General features: G+C 40.4%; 2 protein-coding genes across 19 annotated transcripts in view; one reads left to right on the plus strand and one right to left on the minus strand.

Moving 5' to 3' along the window:
• The window catches only part of phox2ba (paired like homeobox 2Ba), a 4,044-nt gene extending 2,028 nt beyond the window's left edge, over window positions 1-2,016 (plus strand). The window contains exon 3 of the mRNA XM_006629917.3: window positions 459-2,016. Within this exon, the coding sequence (XP_006629980.1) occupies window positions 459-890 (432 nt within the window). The 3' untranslated portion in view covers window positions 891-2,016. The remainder of the gene's footprint in view (window positions 1-458) is intronic.
• Window positions 2,017-4,629: 2,613 nt separating this feature from the next.
• limch1a (LIM and calponin homology domains 1a) overlaps window positions 4,630-18,633 on the minus strand; it is a 149,366-nt gene continuing 135,362 nt past the window's right edge. For 16 of the 18 annotated variants that reach the window (XM_069191712.1, XM_069191711.1, XM_069191707.1 and 13 more), the window contains 9 exons: window positions 16,619-16,711; window positions 14,538-14,738; window positions 13,772-13,884; window positions 12,953-13,068; window positions 12,249-12,363; window positions 11,592-11,675; window positions 9,334-9,442; window positions 7,983-8,085; window positions 4,630-7,202 (listed from right to left, as the gene is read on the minus strand). In XM_069191712.1, coding sequence (XP_069047813.1) covers window positions 7,177-7,202; window positions 7,983-8,085; window positions 9,334-9,442; window positions 11,592-11,675; window positions 12,249-12,363; window positions 12,953-13,068; window positions 13,772-13,884; window positions 14,538-14,738; window positions 16,619-16,711 — 960 coding nt within the window. In that variant the 3' untranslated portion in view covers window positions 4,630-7,176. The remainder of the gene's footprint in view (window positions 7,203-7,982; window positions 8,086-9,333; window positions 9,443-11,591; window positions 11,676-12,248; window positions 12,364-12,952; window positions 13,069-13,771; window positions 13,885-14,537; window positions 14,739-16,618; window positions 16,712-18,633) is intronic. The other 2 variants (XM_069191708.1, XM_069191704.1) reach the window with 2 other exon arrangements.

The following is an 18,633-nucleotide window of genomic DNA, read 5'->3' on the forward strand; positions in this document are numbered from 1 at the left end:
CTTGTTTCTTGTAAATATCCTCACTCATTTGGGCCGTAATTATAAAATTAATGGAAATGCAAGTGTTCAATGGGACATCTTCAAATACCTTTCTTTCAGACGATTGCCAGGAAAAAAAAAATAGAGCCTTGTGTTTGAGATGGGGTTTCATTATTATTAGGACTTACATTACTTATTATGACTGTTTAATCCAAAATAATTAAACAATTCATTAACGCTTATTGTAAGGTATTGTCATCATATTTAACAAAATTCTTGGCGTGGTATTTATCAATTAAATCTGATCATTCACCATTCATCAAGGTGGTGGCACGGTCATGTTGCTTTCACTTTCGCCAAACGGGTCCCTTTTTCAGTCAGAAGAAGATATCGATGGCATTGCTTGTTGCTTGTGAATTCGTAAATGTGAATCTCACTTCTCCTCTCCTTCCTCCTTCTCCCCTCTCTCGCTCCGTCAGGTTTGGTTCCAGAACCGTCGCGCCAAGTTCCGCAAACAGGAGCGGGCAGCAGCTGCGGCCGCCGCCGCCGCCAAAAACGGTTCCTCGGGCAAGAAATCCGACTCCAGGGAAGACGAGAGCAAAGAGCCAAAAGCGACCGACCCCGACAGCACAGGAGGTCCTGGCCCCAACCCCAATCCCACCCCTAGCTGTGGAGGGCCCAGTCCGACTGGGGGACAGGGAAATACCGGGGGCAACGGGGCAGTCGAACAAGTTAAATCTTCCGGAGCAGCTGGCCTGGGCGGGGGAGCTCCCGGTCAGGGCTGGGCGTCCGCCCCGGGCACAATCACCTCCATTCCTGACTCGTTAGGGGGACCGTTCGCCAGCGTACTGTCGTCTCTTCAAAGACCGAACGGAACCAAAGCTACTTTAGTAAAAAGCAGCATGTTCTGAATGAGCTACGCGAACGTTTTACACACCACGTATCATTGTACCTGTCGACTAAGTGACCCACGCAAGAGGGATATGCCAAAATCCGGGAGCTCTTCCTCTTTTGTTTTTTAAAAAGGGAAACTTTAGCATCAGGAAGACCCGTTAACGGGCTGGCACGAATGTCAGCGACAGACACTATGCTTCAGTTCAGAAAAGAAACTGGTTATGAACTACAGTGAAGCGAACCAGTGACCTGGCTGACATTAGACTTCGTGTAGAAGAGACTTTTTCTTGGGGGGACGGGGTGAGGTTAACGCCAGCACTTGTGTTGATTTTGTTAGGAATATTGGCTGTGACACGGTGATCTATTTACTGGTGCCAGATTGTTTCTTGATAGTTTTTTATACATCTGTAAAATAGAACATGGTTTTTATTCATTTAGATTTGCGTTTTTCATGGTTGTCGACATCTCCCTGTAATATGGCATTTGGAGAACTTTCATCAAAAAGACGGGACAACCGCAAAAGCTGACGTCGGAAGTGCAAAAGTCCTTTATTTCAATGGGATTGCTTATTTTGTAACGTAACACGTAGCCACAATCTGTCCGGTAGAACATGTGTAAAATATCCACCGTTTCACGGTTTTTTGAAAACTTTTATTTTATTACTGTTATTTTTATTTTCCCAAAGGCACAAAGAAAAAAAATGTCACTACTGACAGGAATACGTAAACGTTTTTGTGTGTCTTTCTACAGCTGTGTTGTGTGACTCGATTGTATAGTGTTAATATAAGTATAAAATTGTCTACTATAGTTGATCCTAGAAAATGTTTACCCTCGTAGTTTATGGAGAGTCTTTATGAAATTTTACAGGTCATCACGGGTTCATTTCTTTTGAAGCAAATCGGACTCAAACATGGTATTTATTTTTATCATTCGCATGTTACTCTTCATTTTCTGTCGACTTCTCGCGTTTTGTTCTTTTTTTGGTGAACATAATCTCATGTTTTGTTCAGGATTTGAAAATTATTTATATGTAGGTATAATGAATGCTTATATTTAAAAAGGAAATATTTCTACATGTGCATATAGTTTTCCAGAAGTGTACCATTAACTTGGTTGTTAATAATAAAATGATCAGCAAAGTAACACGAAGTGTATTTTCTGTCGAGCCCTGCGGTGAAGGGTCGCTGTCAGTTTGTCGTGATATGTTCCTTCACAATTTGAAATTTAAAGAAATCGACCTAAACACCAAAAGTTTCCATTCTGCCAGTCAGAAACCACACTAGAATTTAATACCCCACAATTTCACAGCTAAAAGACGCTATTAAAAGCCCCTTTATTTACAAAAATGTCGAATATTTTATACAGCCACCATTATCTCCCTATCCATATCTTCTATTCGATATTTAAAATTAAATAAGGTACCTTAAGTAAACAATTCATTACAATAAATTAATTTTGTCTTTGTACAATTTGGTCATTCCCCAGTTCTGGAATATTTTATGTAAAATAAAACAATTACTATTCATTAATATTTCTTAACTTTCATGGAAAAACAATACCCTACCCATCATAATTTTTCATAGTACAATCCATTGTGATTGAGTCGTCAAGAACACGAAGACGTAAAAACAAATTTATGTAAAAAAACAATTGAAAAAAATATCTGACAGCTCATATTAACAACAAACTTAAATTTTAACCGACAATTTTCAACGAAGTACACAATTTAAAAATAGCTCAAACTTTGCCTAAAATTATTTCCTTGTAGAGACCATTGTTTTTAAGTGTCAAGTAAAACATCATTCGTTAGCTGAAACGGACAGGAAAACAAATTCTTTATTCCAAATCGAATATTTATCGATGATATAATCGACTATAGTTATGCTTTCGTGAAAGCGAAATACTGCATTATTTCAAAGGAAATAACATGCTCTCTTAATCCTCAATTCTTGTACGTCAATCTTTATATAAAAGCTTTTGTATTTATAGTTTTATATATGATCCTTTTAAATAATACATAACTTTTAAAACGATTGTGCTTAATATTGGGTTTAATAACCACACCTATAAAACCAAGGTGCATTTTCAAGAAGAAAATATTGCCATTAAGTAAATATTATTATATATTACATATTATATATTATATATATTAAATATTGCCCCAAACCCAAGGTTTATAGATTATAGACATGACCTTCAATTAGATATGTTTCATTCAGTTACCCATATCAACAAAGCAATAAGATCATTAAGTCTCTTTCGCTGTTCTCTTAACGCAAAATGTAATAATTCTCCACGGGATAGAAACCAATGTAGCCTGAAAGCACTTTTTTACTCAATAGATAGACCTATACTAAATACAAAATTATATTGCCTAGGTGTTAGCGAATTCCATTCATCTTTTTTTTCCCTGGAAACATATCTAGTTTAGCTTATTTAATAAAATGAAGCATATGAAATAGGCAATTTGCATCAAATGATCAAATGTAAAATCATTCTAAAAATGGTTTATTTTCTATTATTTAAGTTCGACATTTCTAAATATCCTTTTAAGACTGCTTTACACTAGGGTGCCCTCTTCGGGCTATCGCTCATAACCGCGTCAACGCTGTGCAGTATTAATTTTTACATTTGAGTATTAAAAAAGTAGACCCACAATCAGACTCGAGACATTACTAAATACAGTGTTGAAAACAATTTTACATCTACCGGACATCGGAACAATACCTTAGAGGTCTTGTAAATTGAAGAGTGTTTTTTAGGCAGATAGATTTCAGAACCTTGGACAGAGCACTTTAAACGAGCGACACGATTAACCCGAAACAAATCGTAGTTTAAATCATTACTACATGACTACTAACACAGCGGTTACAAAGCTGATACAGATTCTATTAATATCTGCCTATATCTTGCTAAAATCCTGTCAGACCTGAACTATTCGCTTTATTGGGGAGGAGTTTCTTTTTAAAGAACGCATCTTTGAACCCAGCAAAAATCTCTAGCCTTCATAGTACACTTAAAGAAGTACGTGACAAAAGTTTGCATTCCACCTCAAAGGGAAATAGCCATACTGTAGCTATAATTCTCGTAAGAGTGCTTTGAAAGTGCAGATACTGACTCTACTGTAGGTCTGTTACTATTTCTATTCAATAGTTTTCAATTTCATTTAGGCAGACTCAGTGCTGTCCAATTACTGTATATGGGAGAGCGTTATCGTACGAACAAAACCATCCGCCGGGGACCTTTCCCGTGTTTTTCAGTCTGACCAGCACTATAGAAAAATATTTACTTCTGTTGTTTTGTGTCAATCTGAATTGACATTAAGAGTAGCCTCGCATACACCACCGGTGGCAAACCTGTGTACCTGCACCTATACTTACTGTAGGTGTTCCTCTACGGCACATCCGGAGCTGGACCGCCTGCTAGGAACATGTAAATGGATGCGTTTGTTGCATATAAAATACCCCCGTTTTTTAAAGGCGCAGGCGTGTCGCTTCAATGCGCTGATGGACCAGAGGTACAAATAGCCTCGACCTTGATCACCGCTAAACAAAAGTCCTGTAGAGAGTTAACCAACCCCAAATTCTAACGCATTTGTTTTCGTTCATGAACATGCTACGGGAAATGGCGATATTCCCACGCCCACCTTATTCCGCGCATTTTCAAAGCAGATCTTAAACCCAAAATTTGTATAAACGTCACGCTGAAAACAAAAATGAAAAAAGGGTGGTATGGTTTCAAATAATTATAAACACAACAATTTTAAACATTTTATTTATAAACATACATTTGCTATAAAAGCCACTGCATTTAAACATTTCTTCAATCTATTAATGTTCTTTTTTTTCTCTCAGAGGAATATCACAATAAATATAGAACTTAAACACAAGTATCATTCCGTTTCATTTTTCACTTCCTCGGTCACACCCCACCCAAAGACATTTCACCGTGTTGTATGTCAGCAGGCCCCTCCCACACACTCAACTCACACCTGTGTTCGACCTAAGCAAACATAACGATACACAGACCGGTACTGTAGTTTAGGAATACTGCATATTTGTCAAAACAAACTGTGTATAGCTAAATAAACTGAATGTGTCGTAACTGCAAGCTGCGTCAATTTAGGGCTAAATTCGAAGACAACTGCCAATATCATATTTCTGGAGAACGGGCATAGCTTAGAAAAGCAGCCTCACCTGAGCCATGTCAAAAAGAGCTGGCGCAGGGAGAGGGTGGAATAAATTGGCAGCTGTGAGCACCAAAGTGCTAAACTGTGTTCCGTCTGGGGAACTAAACAGTTTATGGACTAGGAGGTTTTATGCTGGTGAAGCTGTGCTTCTGATTTAATAACATATATGCACACTCACCCACTTAAGGACAACAGCAGGAAGCATCTTGCGGTTTAAAAAAAAAAGGCTACAGGGCGAACATAGGACGCACTCTTAATTGTACATATCTTTTCCATGTGACAAAGTGGTACAAAAGACCTTTTAAGCGTATAGATACAAACACTTCCGTCTGAAAATACCCACTGCGGGTCGGCTCTGAAGGCTCTGTGCTGGGAAGAAAAACGCTGAAGTTGTAAAAGGAAAGCAAAAACTATCCGTACAAAAATACAAGAGTGAACCTTTCCTTCAGCAAAATCCTCCCAATCCATCTGAAGCCTTCCAGAAAACACAACTCCTTCTAGGCCCTTATGCTTCAAGAGAGAAGCCTTTAGTTCTCGGGTGCTAAGAGGATGACATCTTTGGAATCACCTGAGAGACTCAACCATTTGACAACGTGCAACCACTTGTTTCTAAGGCACAGGTTCAATGCAATGACATCAAGATCAAGTATGCATGAGTTTCTAACCGAAAAGAAAAATAAACCAGTTTTGGATCAACATACAAAAACCTATACAGGATTATTTCTGCAGAAGCCACCAGCTAACATGCGCAGCCCCTAAGGCTTAGATCAAATACGGCTAACTTAGTTATAATCTATTGTCTGAACACAGAAAACAAAAACAAGCCTTTCAGCTAGGTTTGACACAGAAAAACAACTGTGGAGGAATAACTGTCTGTTCTAAATATTAACCCAAACCATGTGTGAGCTGCCTTTGCAAAACGCTTTTAAGGCAGATTACTAATAACAAACCAGGTTCACAAGCAAATTTATTCCAGAAAAAGAGATTAACTGGGTTCTGATATTGGGGGGGGAAGTGTCACATGATTCCTCACGTTCTCAGGTTCTGTAAATGGTAAATACCACAGTTGCGCGCTAAATCAAAACTGCTTAATTTCATGAAGTAAAACGCAGGACTGCGGCTGCAGTAAAAGAGGAGAATTAAGGCATTGCATGGTTATATCGACACAAACCCCCTTCCCTCAAATAGTTTGTTTGCTTTTCTTGTTAAATTCTTGATCAGTGGGTAGGGGTTCAAAAGACATTTTCTTCACTCATCTGTCTGAAAAAGCCTAATTTTATTACTTGCTTACCCTTGCTCTGGTTAGTATGTTCCAGTCATATACTGAAATACTGAAATGTCAGTCACTTTAGCCACTATTAGTTTTAAGTCTCAGTCCTATGGATCCAACAGGATGCTTCAGGTTTGCTGGAGTCAGGTTGTGAGGATCACACCGCCTGGTCTCCAGAATGGAAGAGAACACCCATGCCAAGAGCTTTAAGTTAAGGTGCAGTAATTAGGCTGAACAGTCAGTGGACACAAAACATCTTGATTGCTTCTGTAAATCATATCGCTTCACTCCAGGATATGCAAATCGGGATTAAAATGCCAGTGAAAGTGCTCTCCCAGTCACGTTACTTGTTAACCAATTTCTTCTTTTTTTTTTGCTCCATTTTTTAGTCAGTTTATCACGATTAAGAATGATCAGTCTTTTAAAACTGCACATATATTTACGGATGTTTGGTGGAGTTACGTAGTTATTGCATTGGTGGGTTCCGGCATATATACAGCAAAAACCATGAAGGCCGACTCTAGAAACGGGCATTTCTTTAAAAAAAAACTGTTGTGAAAAAGTGTTGTTCAGTGGGGAATCAGCAGAAGAGAAATGTAAAATGAACAGCCAGCTAATTTATCGTTGGATGGGTAGAGGGAAAACCAAACATCTTTTCACTGGAAGCTCTGTTTTGAAGCCTTTTATCCCCCGTGTGAAACTGAATGTCCAGATGATACGATGAGGTTCTTCACAGAGGACACTCCTCGCAAGGCGTCCTGTTACTGGACACAGTCTGGACAAGCAGGTGTCGACCAATGAAGCATTCTTTAACCGATATCGCAATTTGGGATTGTTAGGTGCATCACAAAGTTGTTGGCTGCCCAGCTGCTGAAAGCAGAACAAGAAAGAAGACATTAAAATCACCAATCAACAGGCAGCTGAATAAACGCCTTCCCAGCATCATTTTAAAGTAACTGGCTGAAATAAAGGACATAGAGTGAGTATGCAGCATCGAGAGGAATTATACCTCATCTTTTATAGGAAGGCTTATGGTTCATATTCTGCAATGACGACTCCCCCCTCACACAAAATTTACAGCAGAGGAAGGAGAGTGTGTATGTGTGAGGCGTGGCTGAAGAGTTTAAATGGTTCAACAAGAAAACTTCTTAATGCTGGTAAGGACTGCAGCAACACAGAGCCTATTCTGGAAATATAGCAGGCAAGACAGAACTACCCTGAGCTGGGATATCAGTCTAATGCAGTGGTCACACACCTATTGTATAGGGGAAAATAAGAGACCCCAATCAACCTAGCTAGCATATTTTTGGATGACAGGTGACCACCAGTGCAGGCACAGGCAACATGCAAACCCAGGAAACAAAAGAGTGAGGTTATAGTGCTAACAAGCACTACTCTTGGTAGCAGAATATGACTCTCCAATGACAAAGGAGATTAGTGGAAAACGAGCCAACCTATGCCTTTACTTCCCCTTTCATTGGAAGACTCCAGTCCAGCTGGAACTATTTTCAATTTATCGACCTTTAACTAATTGACTTTGATGGCAAAGATGAATGGAATAGTTCTGGACAAAGATCTAGGCAGAGCTATAATAAGCCAGTTCGGGCTCTGCACAGCGCAGACCACGCTGAAGGGGAGGTGTGCACTCACTGCGGGATCGGATGTAGCACTCGTTGCAGTTCAGGAGTCCATTACGGATCCGCACGTCCGTTCCTGTGGTTGTGTCTCCCAGCTGCCCCTTGCAGATGCCACACTAAGGGAGAGGAGATCAGAATGGAGTTGCTAAAGAGAGTTAGCTGCTTCCAGGAGGCCTGATAGAATTGCTCAACTCTTCTGAGTTGATGAAAACACAGCGGAACTTTGTTCAGCTAATGTAAGATACATGGGTGCCAACAATTTACCCCACAACTGTAAAAAAAAAAAAAGAGCTTAGCAATTTCTGATTGTCTCAGGTTGACCTGCAATGTGACAATGTAAAAAAAAAAATCAACAAGACTTTTGACAAAGCCTTAACTTGATTTGATGTATAAAACAAACCTGAAAAACCAAAATCAGTCTGAGCTAAAGGGTTATATTTTCTAGAATAAAATGCAGAGTTTGAAACACCTTACTGTGCTTTGGAAAATTATTCATCCCCACTCTGCAAGGTTTTCACATTTTGTTGACGTCTTGGCATGCAGTTGGAACGCCTTCAAATAGGGCTTTATAGTTAGAATTCACACTACTACAAACCAGTAAAGCTACAAAAAACATGAATGTCAGCTATTAATCAGCAGGGACCTAGAGATGAAAAGCATCTGGAGTTGACTGATTACCAAACAAAGCACAGGGGAATCCTAGGACAACCTGCATGAGTCACCAAGCAATCTGCAACTAAAAATTGAAACTTTACAGCCAGAGACCCAAAGCACAAACTGAAAGCTACTGGAATGGTTTGACAAAAAGAGTGCTCATGTTCTCAAGTGGCCCAACCTAAGTCCTGAGTGAAAATAAATGAGGAGACTGGAGATTGCAGTCCATCAACAACTCCCGATGAGCCTGTAAGAACTGGACGCATTTTGTCAGGAAGAAATGGGCAGTAATTATATCACCCCACTGCACAAAGCTGGTAGAGACCTATCCCAAAACCTGACAGCAGTAACTGCTGACATTTGCAAGGCATTTCCATGACTTATGGACTTAGGACTAATTTTGACTTGGACTTAAATACTTAATAAATGAGTATTTTTCATTTCTTAAATCCTCTTGGGAGGTTTTGCCGATATTTACGTTCCTTCACATATCTGTGCCCCAACCTTCTCTTAACAGTTTTAAATAAAAACGGTCTGGACCTGTCCTGATATTGGTAGGTGGGTGAAGACGTTTGCCGACTGTATGTCGAGCTACAGAAAAGCAGTATTAAGGGGTTTGGTGAGGCGATGCCCAGGCTACAGTTATGTGAACAACCTGGCTCAGGTTGGCTGGGAATGGGGTCAGACTAGCCGTCACAGAGATGACTGACCTTGAAACACTGGATGTGGAAGTAGAGGCTGAGGGTTTCAATGATCATGGCAGCACCTTTGCCGAGAGGGTGTCCACAGCTGGAGCACAGCTTCTTCCCGCTGACAGACCTGGCAAGAATGAGCAGATTCAGATTACGCTCCAGTTGTACATAGCGAAGATGGTTCCCCCATGATTCCTCTAGGGCCCATCAACAGAGCTGGCTTCAGATCCCGGCCTTGTTTACATTACAGCTACAACACTTCGGTTGAGGTGAAATGAGAATCACAAGGACGTTTCTGATAGGGGAAGAGATGTGGAAAACGTTTCACGACAACTCCAGGAAATTCAGAAAACATCCTGCAGATATTCAAAAACATATATTCACTTTGTTTTTCACAAAGCAACAAAAAAAAAAACGTGTGCAGAAACGATGCAGATGGGCTCTCGGGTAGAAAATGTCCAAGGATAACTACAAAAAATTAATTTGCTTTCTTGCTATCGGTATGTAATTAAACAGATTAGAGTGGGGGGTGGGGAGGGGGGGGAGAGGATGAGTAACTAACTTCAGTAATTCCCCGATCTCCATAAATATGTAAATTACGGAAAGAAATTAAAGCCCATTATAAAACCAACATAGTGAAAACAAAAAAAGTACTGATTAAGAAAGGAAAAAAAAACTGCGTACAAAACAAACCTTAAACTAATGAGGCCCAAACTGAGCAGATGGAAATGAGAGGCTGCTATGCACAATAAACAGGAGCATCTCAGATCCATTGGAACACTAGCCTGAAGGCTCTGTCCTCTCAACCAGCAATGCAGACGATGCACTTACAGTGCTAGAATTATGATTCTCATTTGCTTACTTTCAAAGAAAGAGCAACATATTTCACCAAAGATCTCGATGTGTACAGGCCATATTGCTTTCAGAGCACACAAAATGCTGATCACTTGACCCCATCTTCTTCTCAGACTGATGCTGCAGTGCTATTTTGTATCAGTCTTAATTTCAGAGGCAGGCAGTCAGGTTTTTCTGCATCAGCAGAGGTTGTGCAAACTTGCATGGCACGACAAATTGTTTTTAAGCATATAAGGATGAAGACATGAACATTTGGTTTGCATCTAAACCAAAACCGATTTCTAGAAAACTGCTCAACTAGGTCCTAATGCTAATGTTGGAAAACTACAGGAAGAACCCCAGCGAGCTACTGGAACATAATTATGTTTTTAGCAAGCGATTTTAAAAAAATGGTACTTATTTGTAAGTGTCTTCAGGGCTCAGACAGGCACCTTGAAATCAAATGTTTTTCAGTGTTTTTGCTTTTAACGTATTGTAATGAGAGCACAGGTATTGTTTTTACCGTGGCATCTATACACTTTGTATTTTCTGTGTACCTTTGTTGTTCTTTTCTTTCCATGGTTGTTAGTACCTGTGCTGCATTTTATTTTCTGTATAAATATTGTATAAGAATTATAACAAAAACACTATTGAAAACAAGATGATGAACCTTAAGAGCTTGAATACTGTCAAATTTTACAGGGTGCAGGTAAAAGAGTGCAGAAAATGTTGGGAAATTACTAAAAAAAACTATCATTTGATCATAATGTACTGTATAAGAAACACTTCCATTCTTTTCATGACACCAGCCCTACACTAGGTTTTTCTGAAAAGTAGGTGATTTCTTAATAAACTATAAGAATACTGCTACAAATAAATGTGTGCTTTTTTTCTTTCATATTATATAAAGCTACACAATAATCAAAACTGTGCGATGAAAAAAGCCAATATGCAATTTGCATGTGTTCAGTAAGCCTAATACTAAAACTTTCACACTAGTCCCTGTAGTTGTTTTAATTCTTCATTGGTAATATACTCTTGCCCTTTTGATATACCCAAGGTAAAAATGGTGTCAACATCAACAGAATAACCCATTTTATACTGCATTTCTGGTTTTTAATGGATAAAAACCAACTTAACTGACAAGCCCTACTCATCAGCTTCTAAAAAACAAACATGCAAGACCAATAAAATGAAAAGTAGTCATCTTTTACATGTTTTTTACCATCTTTGACCAAAACCAAATATAAGGACCTTTCTCAGTCACCTATTTACATAGCAGATGTAGTGTTATGATCCAGTGTCCAGTCGAATGGATACATTCAGAGCCGAAGAAAAAGTAGTTTTATTATCCCAGCAGTCAGAGAGCAAGTCACTGTGCAGGTCCAGGCTTGAAAACGACACACAGATGAACTGCAGCAACACATGAGACTCTTCCGTACCTGTTAGGTGATTGGGGCTGAGGGCTGGATGAGCATGAGGATGACTTAGATGGATTTAATCCTAAATTTTCAAAGGATCCAGACCTAAGAAATACAAAACTGTGATTAACTAAAGGGCAGTCAATGCAAACACAGCATGGAAGCCTGCAGTAAACCACACAGGTGATCAAGATCCAGGAATGCAATGGACCTGGTAGCTGCTTCAATCACCATGCTGATCAATCCATCAGGCGTGTGAAGGTTTAACAGAGTCAGACACGAGTGAAATATACAACTGACAAGCTGAACACTAAAAGCACGTCCTTACAACACCATGTAGCTATAGAATATATAGTCACCTCTATCCTGTAGAGCTATACATAAAGAATATAGTAGTGCCAAATGTATATAAAGCAATAGAAGAATTATGACACTTGAACAGATACTCCCTGCCTTTTCTATAATTGACTCTCTCAAGCGAGAGTTTATGTATACACATACGGTTTTAAATCCTCTTGGATACGCGAGTATCCTGACTCCTAATGAGGCAAAAAAAAAAAAACAACCCTCCTTGAATGAGTTGCACACCGTGTATATTTTCTCTGGAAAATGTGTACAGGTAAGTCACGGGAGAACTGTAACCCTGTGCAACACTGTAACCTTTGAAAGAAACTCAACCTTTTCACGCCTCCTGTCATTGTCTGCTGGTTCCAGTTCCGGTCCAAGGATGCAGTCTTCTTCCACGTGTCCTCTGGCTGTTTGGTTAACGTCTGCTTACTGCTCCATGAAGCTTCTGGGGAGGAAAGACGAAATGTTAGTCTTGAAGCTTCAATTCAGAATAAACTGTTCTGTTTACAGAGCAGGGGGTTGGCTCATTTCCATTCACCCAGAGAGAAAAGAGGGTTGAATGGGTTTAGAAAGCAGATTGTGAAGGACTACAGTGATGATAACTTTTAGTTATAAGACACCTTTCCGAACCGATGAATGCTGTACATAGTGATTAAGAAAGGGGACAAAAAACACAAATAAAAAAAACAAAACAATAAGCTGTGCCTTTGATAGTGTTAAGGCCAAACTGCACATGCACATGCTGAAAATTGATCTGTGGCTATACAAAAAGATCTGAATGACTTCACGAGATCCTGCTGTCTGTGAGTAAATTTGTTACAGGGAAATCTGTGAGACTCTTTAGGAATCCCCAGGTACCCTCGTCTCTCCGTCTAATCTTTTGTAGCTAAGAGATTGTGAAAAGGTAGACGTGGGAGGCATCACAGGTGTTTTGAAGTTTATTTCCTTCTGTGATTAGAAATTTTGAACAGAGATCCTCCTCCCAAAAGGACCCCGTTCCCTTATCTTCCCCACACAGTGATGGAGAGGCTCACCCTGAGTGAACTGCAGCTCAGACACCGCAGACTGACTGGAATCTGGATAAAGTCTTTGGCTGTTTTCCTGACTCGGCTTGCCGATTGTTTCTGTGCTGGTGCTTTGGGAGTGTGAACTACAGACAAAAGAAGGAAAAGAAACATATAAGCACAATCACACTCCTGTGCCGAAACTTCCCCGAAAGTCAAGGCAAGCAAACGTACAGTGTACCTGCAAAGAACGAGAGGAAAAATGAAATCCAAAATAAGGAGTGAGCAGATGTGTCAGATTTCAACACGATGATAACAAATGATAAAAGACCAGATCATAACAAAATAACTCCTTTATAGCCAGATTGTGGACAACTCTCCTTATTGAAATCAAGTATTAGCAATTAGTCTCGCATTACATGTACAGTAAAAACAAAATTCTGTCAAATTATTAATACATTAAAGAGGTCTTTTAAATTTTGGACACTGAGATAAGCTTGACAAAGGATCTTTAGTTGCTTTTTACTACTGTTGTCTATCGGAGCCAATGAACATGTCCAGATGGGGATTCTCGACCAATTCAGACTTCCTGCTGCGTTTCCCTGTGTATTTCTTGCAGGTTGAGAATGGGGTTTTGGTTGGTTTCATGGGTGGCACACCTCTGCCTCCTTCTGGTCAGATTTTCATGGTTTTTGCTTTCCTTCCAATTATACATCTTCCCAGCTTTGAAGTAAACCCACTGACACTAGAGCTACAGGACTGCCCACTCTAGCCCTGCAATGTAAAATCACAATAGTAAGTGAAGCCAGTAAGCAGAATCAGAGCTCATATTGTGATATGCACACACACCTTTCTGGCTTTGTCGCAGGAGCCTCGGGCTTCTGTTCTTTCCCGACGTTATTCTGGTGCCCACTGTCCCTTTGTTTTTCACCCTTCTCAGTCTCTTCTTCCTTGGCCTTCTGCTAAAAGAGACACAAGCATGGCGGCAACTGCAAAGTGCAACGATACAGAGAGCATCTGTGGTCAGACATCACTGGATTAGAGCTGGTATTCAAAATGAGGGTTTTTGTGGATAGGAATGATGACGATAATGATGCTAATGAGCTCAATGACTAATGTAAAATGTATACAGCTGCTATTCAAAATCTCCATAGGTGGGCAGTGTGTAGGCGCTTGATTTCTCAGAGGTAAAAAATGTAACGATGGGCTGATCCTATCTAGATCAAAAAGGACAAGTGCTGTGTGCCAACCATGTTTTAAACACTCAAGTCTTTCCATAAGTAGCCAGTTTCAGAGTTTCTCATTTCATCTTTGAAGATCATACTACCTACAAGCAAAACCTCACCCTTTTCTACAGTAAACATCAGCAACCCAATGCATTCCTTTGATTCCTGTTCCATTTCTTTTCAAAAGGGTAATGCACTTTTTTCAGTTAGCAAAAGCTGTAAAATGCTCAGAACTGTAGAGCCCATGAGGAGAGGAGAAAGTTCTTCTCTGGGTGCCAAGCTTGAGATCTACAGCCCAGCTGTAAAGAACAGCTACCGGCGTACAGAGATCCTAGCAGACCAGCTGCTGTCTTGCAAGCACGACGCTGGGAGAACAAACAGCCGCCCACCTCCCACATGGTTTCCCTCGATGGGCTGGCTGGCTTCCCGACTTCCAGGAGCTCCTGCTTGCGCTCCCAGTTGGCCAGCGACCTCACGGCGGTCCCTTCGGGGTCCAGTGGCTGGAGGGGCTGGTCGCTACAGTCGGGGGGTGACAGGGTGGACAACTGGGGGGTCAAAGGGGCCACCGTCTCCTCCAGAATCTTTAGTTCCTGTAGTGGGACGAGAGGAATCTGCTCAGGGAAGACCAGCACTGGGCTGGGTAATCGATGTCTAGTTCGACACCAGTGCGTCTGTGACCACCTCTTCAATGATTCACCATGGAGGTGGTAGTGGTGAAGTAGTACGTCTCTTAAACAAGCATTTCCCCACTTCCAGCTCTCATCAGTCACGGTCTGCTTTTTTCTGCTGAAACCATCTCATAAGCAACCATATCACTCTGCAACTCACAACTGGCAGCTCACTGGAGCTCAGCAGGTGTGAGCCTGGCCAGTTCCTGGATGGGAGACCTCCGGGGAAAAACTAAGGTTGCTGCTGGAAGAGGTGTTAGTGGCGCCAGTAGGGGGCGCTCACCCTGCGGTCCATGTGATTCCTAATGCCCCAGTATAGTGATGGGGACACTACTGTAAAACCGCGCTGTCCTTCGGTTGAGATGTAAAACCGAGGTCCTGAGTCTCTGTGGTCATTAAAAATTCCAGGACGTTTCTCGAAAAGGGTAGGGGTGTTACCTCGGCGACCTGGCCTAATTTCCCATTGGCCCTTACCAATCATTGGCCTCCTAATAATGCCCATCTATGATTTGGCTTCATCACTCTGTTATAGCACTTTTCTGGACAAAAGAAGGAAAAGAACTCCACTCAAAGTGCTATATAGGTAATGGGGAAATGTTATTATTAATTATTATAAGGTGTATGAGATCATTTTAGAAAAGAGTTAAATATCGCCACCAAACTTAAAAATCTACCTTCACCCTCAGTAAAAAACTTTAAAAACCTCAAAAGAAAATCAAATCAAAATTGATATATTAAATGGATAATTAATAATCAAATTACTGAAATGATTTTAAAATATAGTTATGACTCAATTACAGATGCAGGTTTAAGACTCCTGCTTAAAAAAGAAGGCGAGACTAAATTATTTATGTCCATAATTTCACTTAAACACATCCATAGACAAGTCCAGATTGTATCCATATGACCAGACCTAATTCAGCTCTGGCAGTTATGAGACACAGTATACTGTATAGTACAGGGCCATTTCTAATATCTAACTCTGCCCTACATTTCAAAAGCTGAAGAGAGCTAAGAATAATCAGTCTGAGACATGTAGACATGTCTCGTGGAGCAGGAAAAGAAAATGGGTATTAAATCCTAAACTGCTGTTTCTGTATTTGCAATATAGGCATTGAAGCAGGATTCACAAGGAAACTGCCTTAATGTATTCTTAGGGCAATTTTAAAATTAACATAATTGAGTACTGAAAATATCTTCTGTGCAGATATTAAAATATCTGCCTACCACATTCAATTTTATGACAGGCAAATATAGGTCTTCTATCAGGGTCCTTAAAAGCCTTTAGAAGACGGCAATCTGTTTCACATATTTTCCTAATGCATCTGTTGAGACAGTGAGCCCTCTAACAATGCTATGTTTCACAATGAGCCCAGACTCTAAAGTAAACAGTGCCCTCTAGTGCCTCATTTAGACTCCTCAAACATAAAACAATTTAAAAGGTTATAAACGAGAGCAGGCCACTTGGCCAATCTTAGCCCATTGGGTAGTTTCCTGTCAGTACAGAATCAGGGCACAGTAAAAGTTAAGTATTGTCAATCTTCAGCTCTGCTAATGGCCTTCACTAATTTAGCCCAATAAACTGTCAACCTTAAAGAAATAAGTCAAATTGTGTTGATTGAATTAAGTAATTCAAGCAATCGTAGCTTAAGAGTTCCAGGAATTTAACAACTTGACTAATTTCTCCTCGCTCTGAAGAGAGCCCCTGTCTCTGCCCAGCATGCTTCAGAGGGTCAAGGTTCAACGTTCTCCCGTCTTGCAGCACTGTGTTCCGATATAAAAACGTGGAAAGACTGGCACACCTCCTCGTGGTATTTGCGCCCCTCCTCCTCCACTTCTCTCTGGGCCTTCTCCCACTCCTGCTTCAGCTTCTCCTGCTCACGCTGGTACTTCTCCTGTACAAGGGGGCACAAAGACAAGGAAAACGAACTATGGTCCAAACTGCACCTGGAACTCCCTGGACTTCAGGCACCACGGCACAGGTCTCTAATAATCCCCCCGCCAAGGATACAGATCTTTCTGGAAACAAACTCCTGCCTGCAGCTTCAATACATATTTGGGCTGATGGTACTCCGAGAGCGAGCTACTATGTTCACGTTTTCCAGCCCTGGTTCTCAACCCTTCGTGTCTTAATCCCCAGAATAGCTCTTAGCAAGTTAGCTGAAGCTTTAATTGAACTAAATGTTAGTAAGATCTTTTAACATGAAACCTCCAGATGTTTTTAATCTCTCAGACTATTTAGGAATCGATTACCAATGTCAAGGTTTTAAACAAATCATTTGAGAGCTCAACAGGAACGAAAACTGCAAGGGATGAGTCCTGGAAAGTTCCCTTTGACAATGCAGAATGTATTGAAGTCCAGGAATCATTTCTTAATGCACCACACACTGTGTTCAGTGGAACACAGTAAATTCATCAAGTCTGATCATTTAATATTAAAAATGGGAGTGATCTGGAAAGCTGTGAGACATTTGATTACAATTATGAAACAATGCATGAATCCAACACTGTGATATTAAGTTTTTACAGTTTGAAAGTTATTCCAATCCTCTAATTAAAGGATATTGTGAAAAACTATATCCATAATTACCTCAGAGCTGACATCCCTGACATTGACGCACTCCAGTGGAACTGTGTGCTTTGAGCATTTCCAAATTTAGATTTCTATGGCAGACTGTCACGTTCAGGGTTAAATTCAAGACTGCTACTAGCAGAACAGTTCTGTGAACTCACGGATTGTATAAAACTGTAAAACAGGGTGGAACAACTGGTACCCCAATGTGACACAGAGCCCATGCTTCTCCATGCAAATATTACCTCATCCTTGAGCACCAACACTCACAGCCTCATGCTTTCAACAGCCCGTATGCAAGCGTACAGCAGACAAGAGCCATGATAGTATGACAATTCACCTAGAACTGCCTGTTTGGCAACAATTCAAACGAGTACAGGAGATACTGCTTCTTGGACAGCGGTAATACTTTCTGGCACTATAAGTAATACTTACAGACATTCAGTACAATGTGTAAAAGATCATCACATGGTTGAATCATTACTTCCCACATCTCTCTGTTCTGTCTTTACTGTGATTGAATCGTTCTTTTCTCTGCTTTGCTATACTTTGGTATAATGCAGCAAATGTTTATAAGAGCAGAAGATATGAGCTCTGAGAGAGAATACCTGCAAGCTCTCCAAAACAGGCCTTGAGCAATATTTTAACAGAGGTCTAGTTTTTTATTAGTTCAAGTGGGTAGCTGGGTCAGCATGCGTAGGCTGTAAAGGAACACGTCAAGTTTTATTCCATGCTGAAAAGAGAAGAAAGGCAACAACGTTTCAGCTGTGGAGCCTTCTTTGGGAGTGAGGCTCCAAAGAAGGCTCCACAGCTGAAACGTTGTTTCCTTTCTTTTCTTTTCAGCATGGAATAAACCTTTACTTGTTCCTATTTTTTTTAGTATTCTAACTGCTTAATGTCTAAAAGGGTCAAATGAGCTGCATTTAATGCTGCCTGCTTTCATTTTCCATGATAAAATTTAAGAGTTCGTTTTTGCTTTAACACTCCATTAAAAAATAGGAATCAAGCACGGAGCAAGAAATCCACTCTAATTTGAGGTCAGCTGGTTTTGGCCAGACCAAGCTCTTCCTCGATTAACACCAGCTAAGACACGATTAAGAAAACACACACCTCTCCCTGCTACACTGCTAAGCTGCTGGGTGCCCAGCCCAGGATTCTGAATTGCGTAATTGGTTTATTAAATGGGTTTCATTTTTAACATACCGAATAGTTAAACGTGATGATCAGTTAGTTGTAATGTACTGC

This window comes from Lepisosteus oculatus, chromosome 1 (genome assembly GCF_040954835.1).
Source record: "Lepisosteus oculatus isolate fLepOcu1 chromosome 1, fLepOcu1.hap2, whole genome shotgun sequence".
In the NCBI taxonomy this organism is placed as follows: domain Eukaryota; kingdom Metazoa; phylum Chordata; class Actinopteri; order Semionotiformes; family Lepisosteidae; genus Lepisosteus; species Lepisosteus oculatus.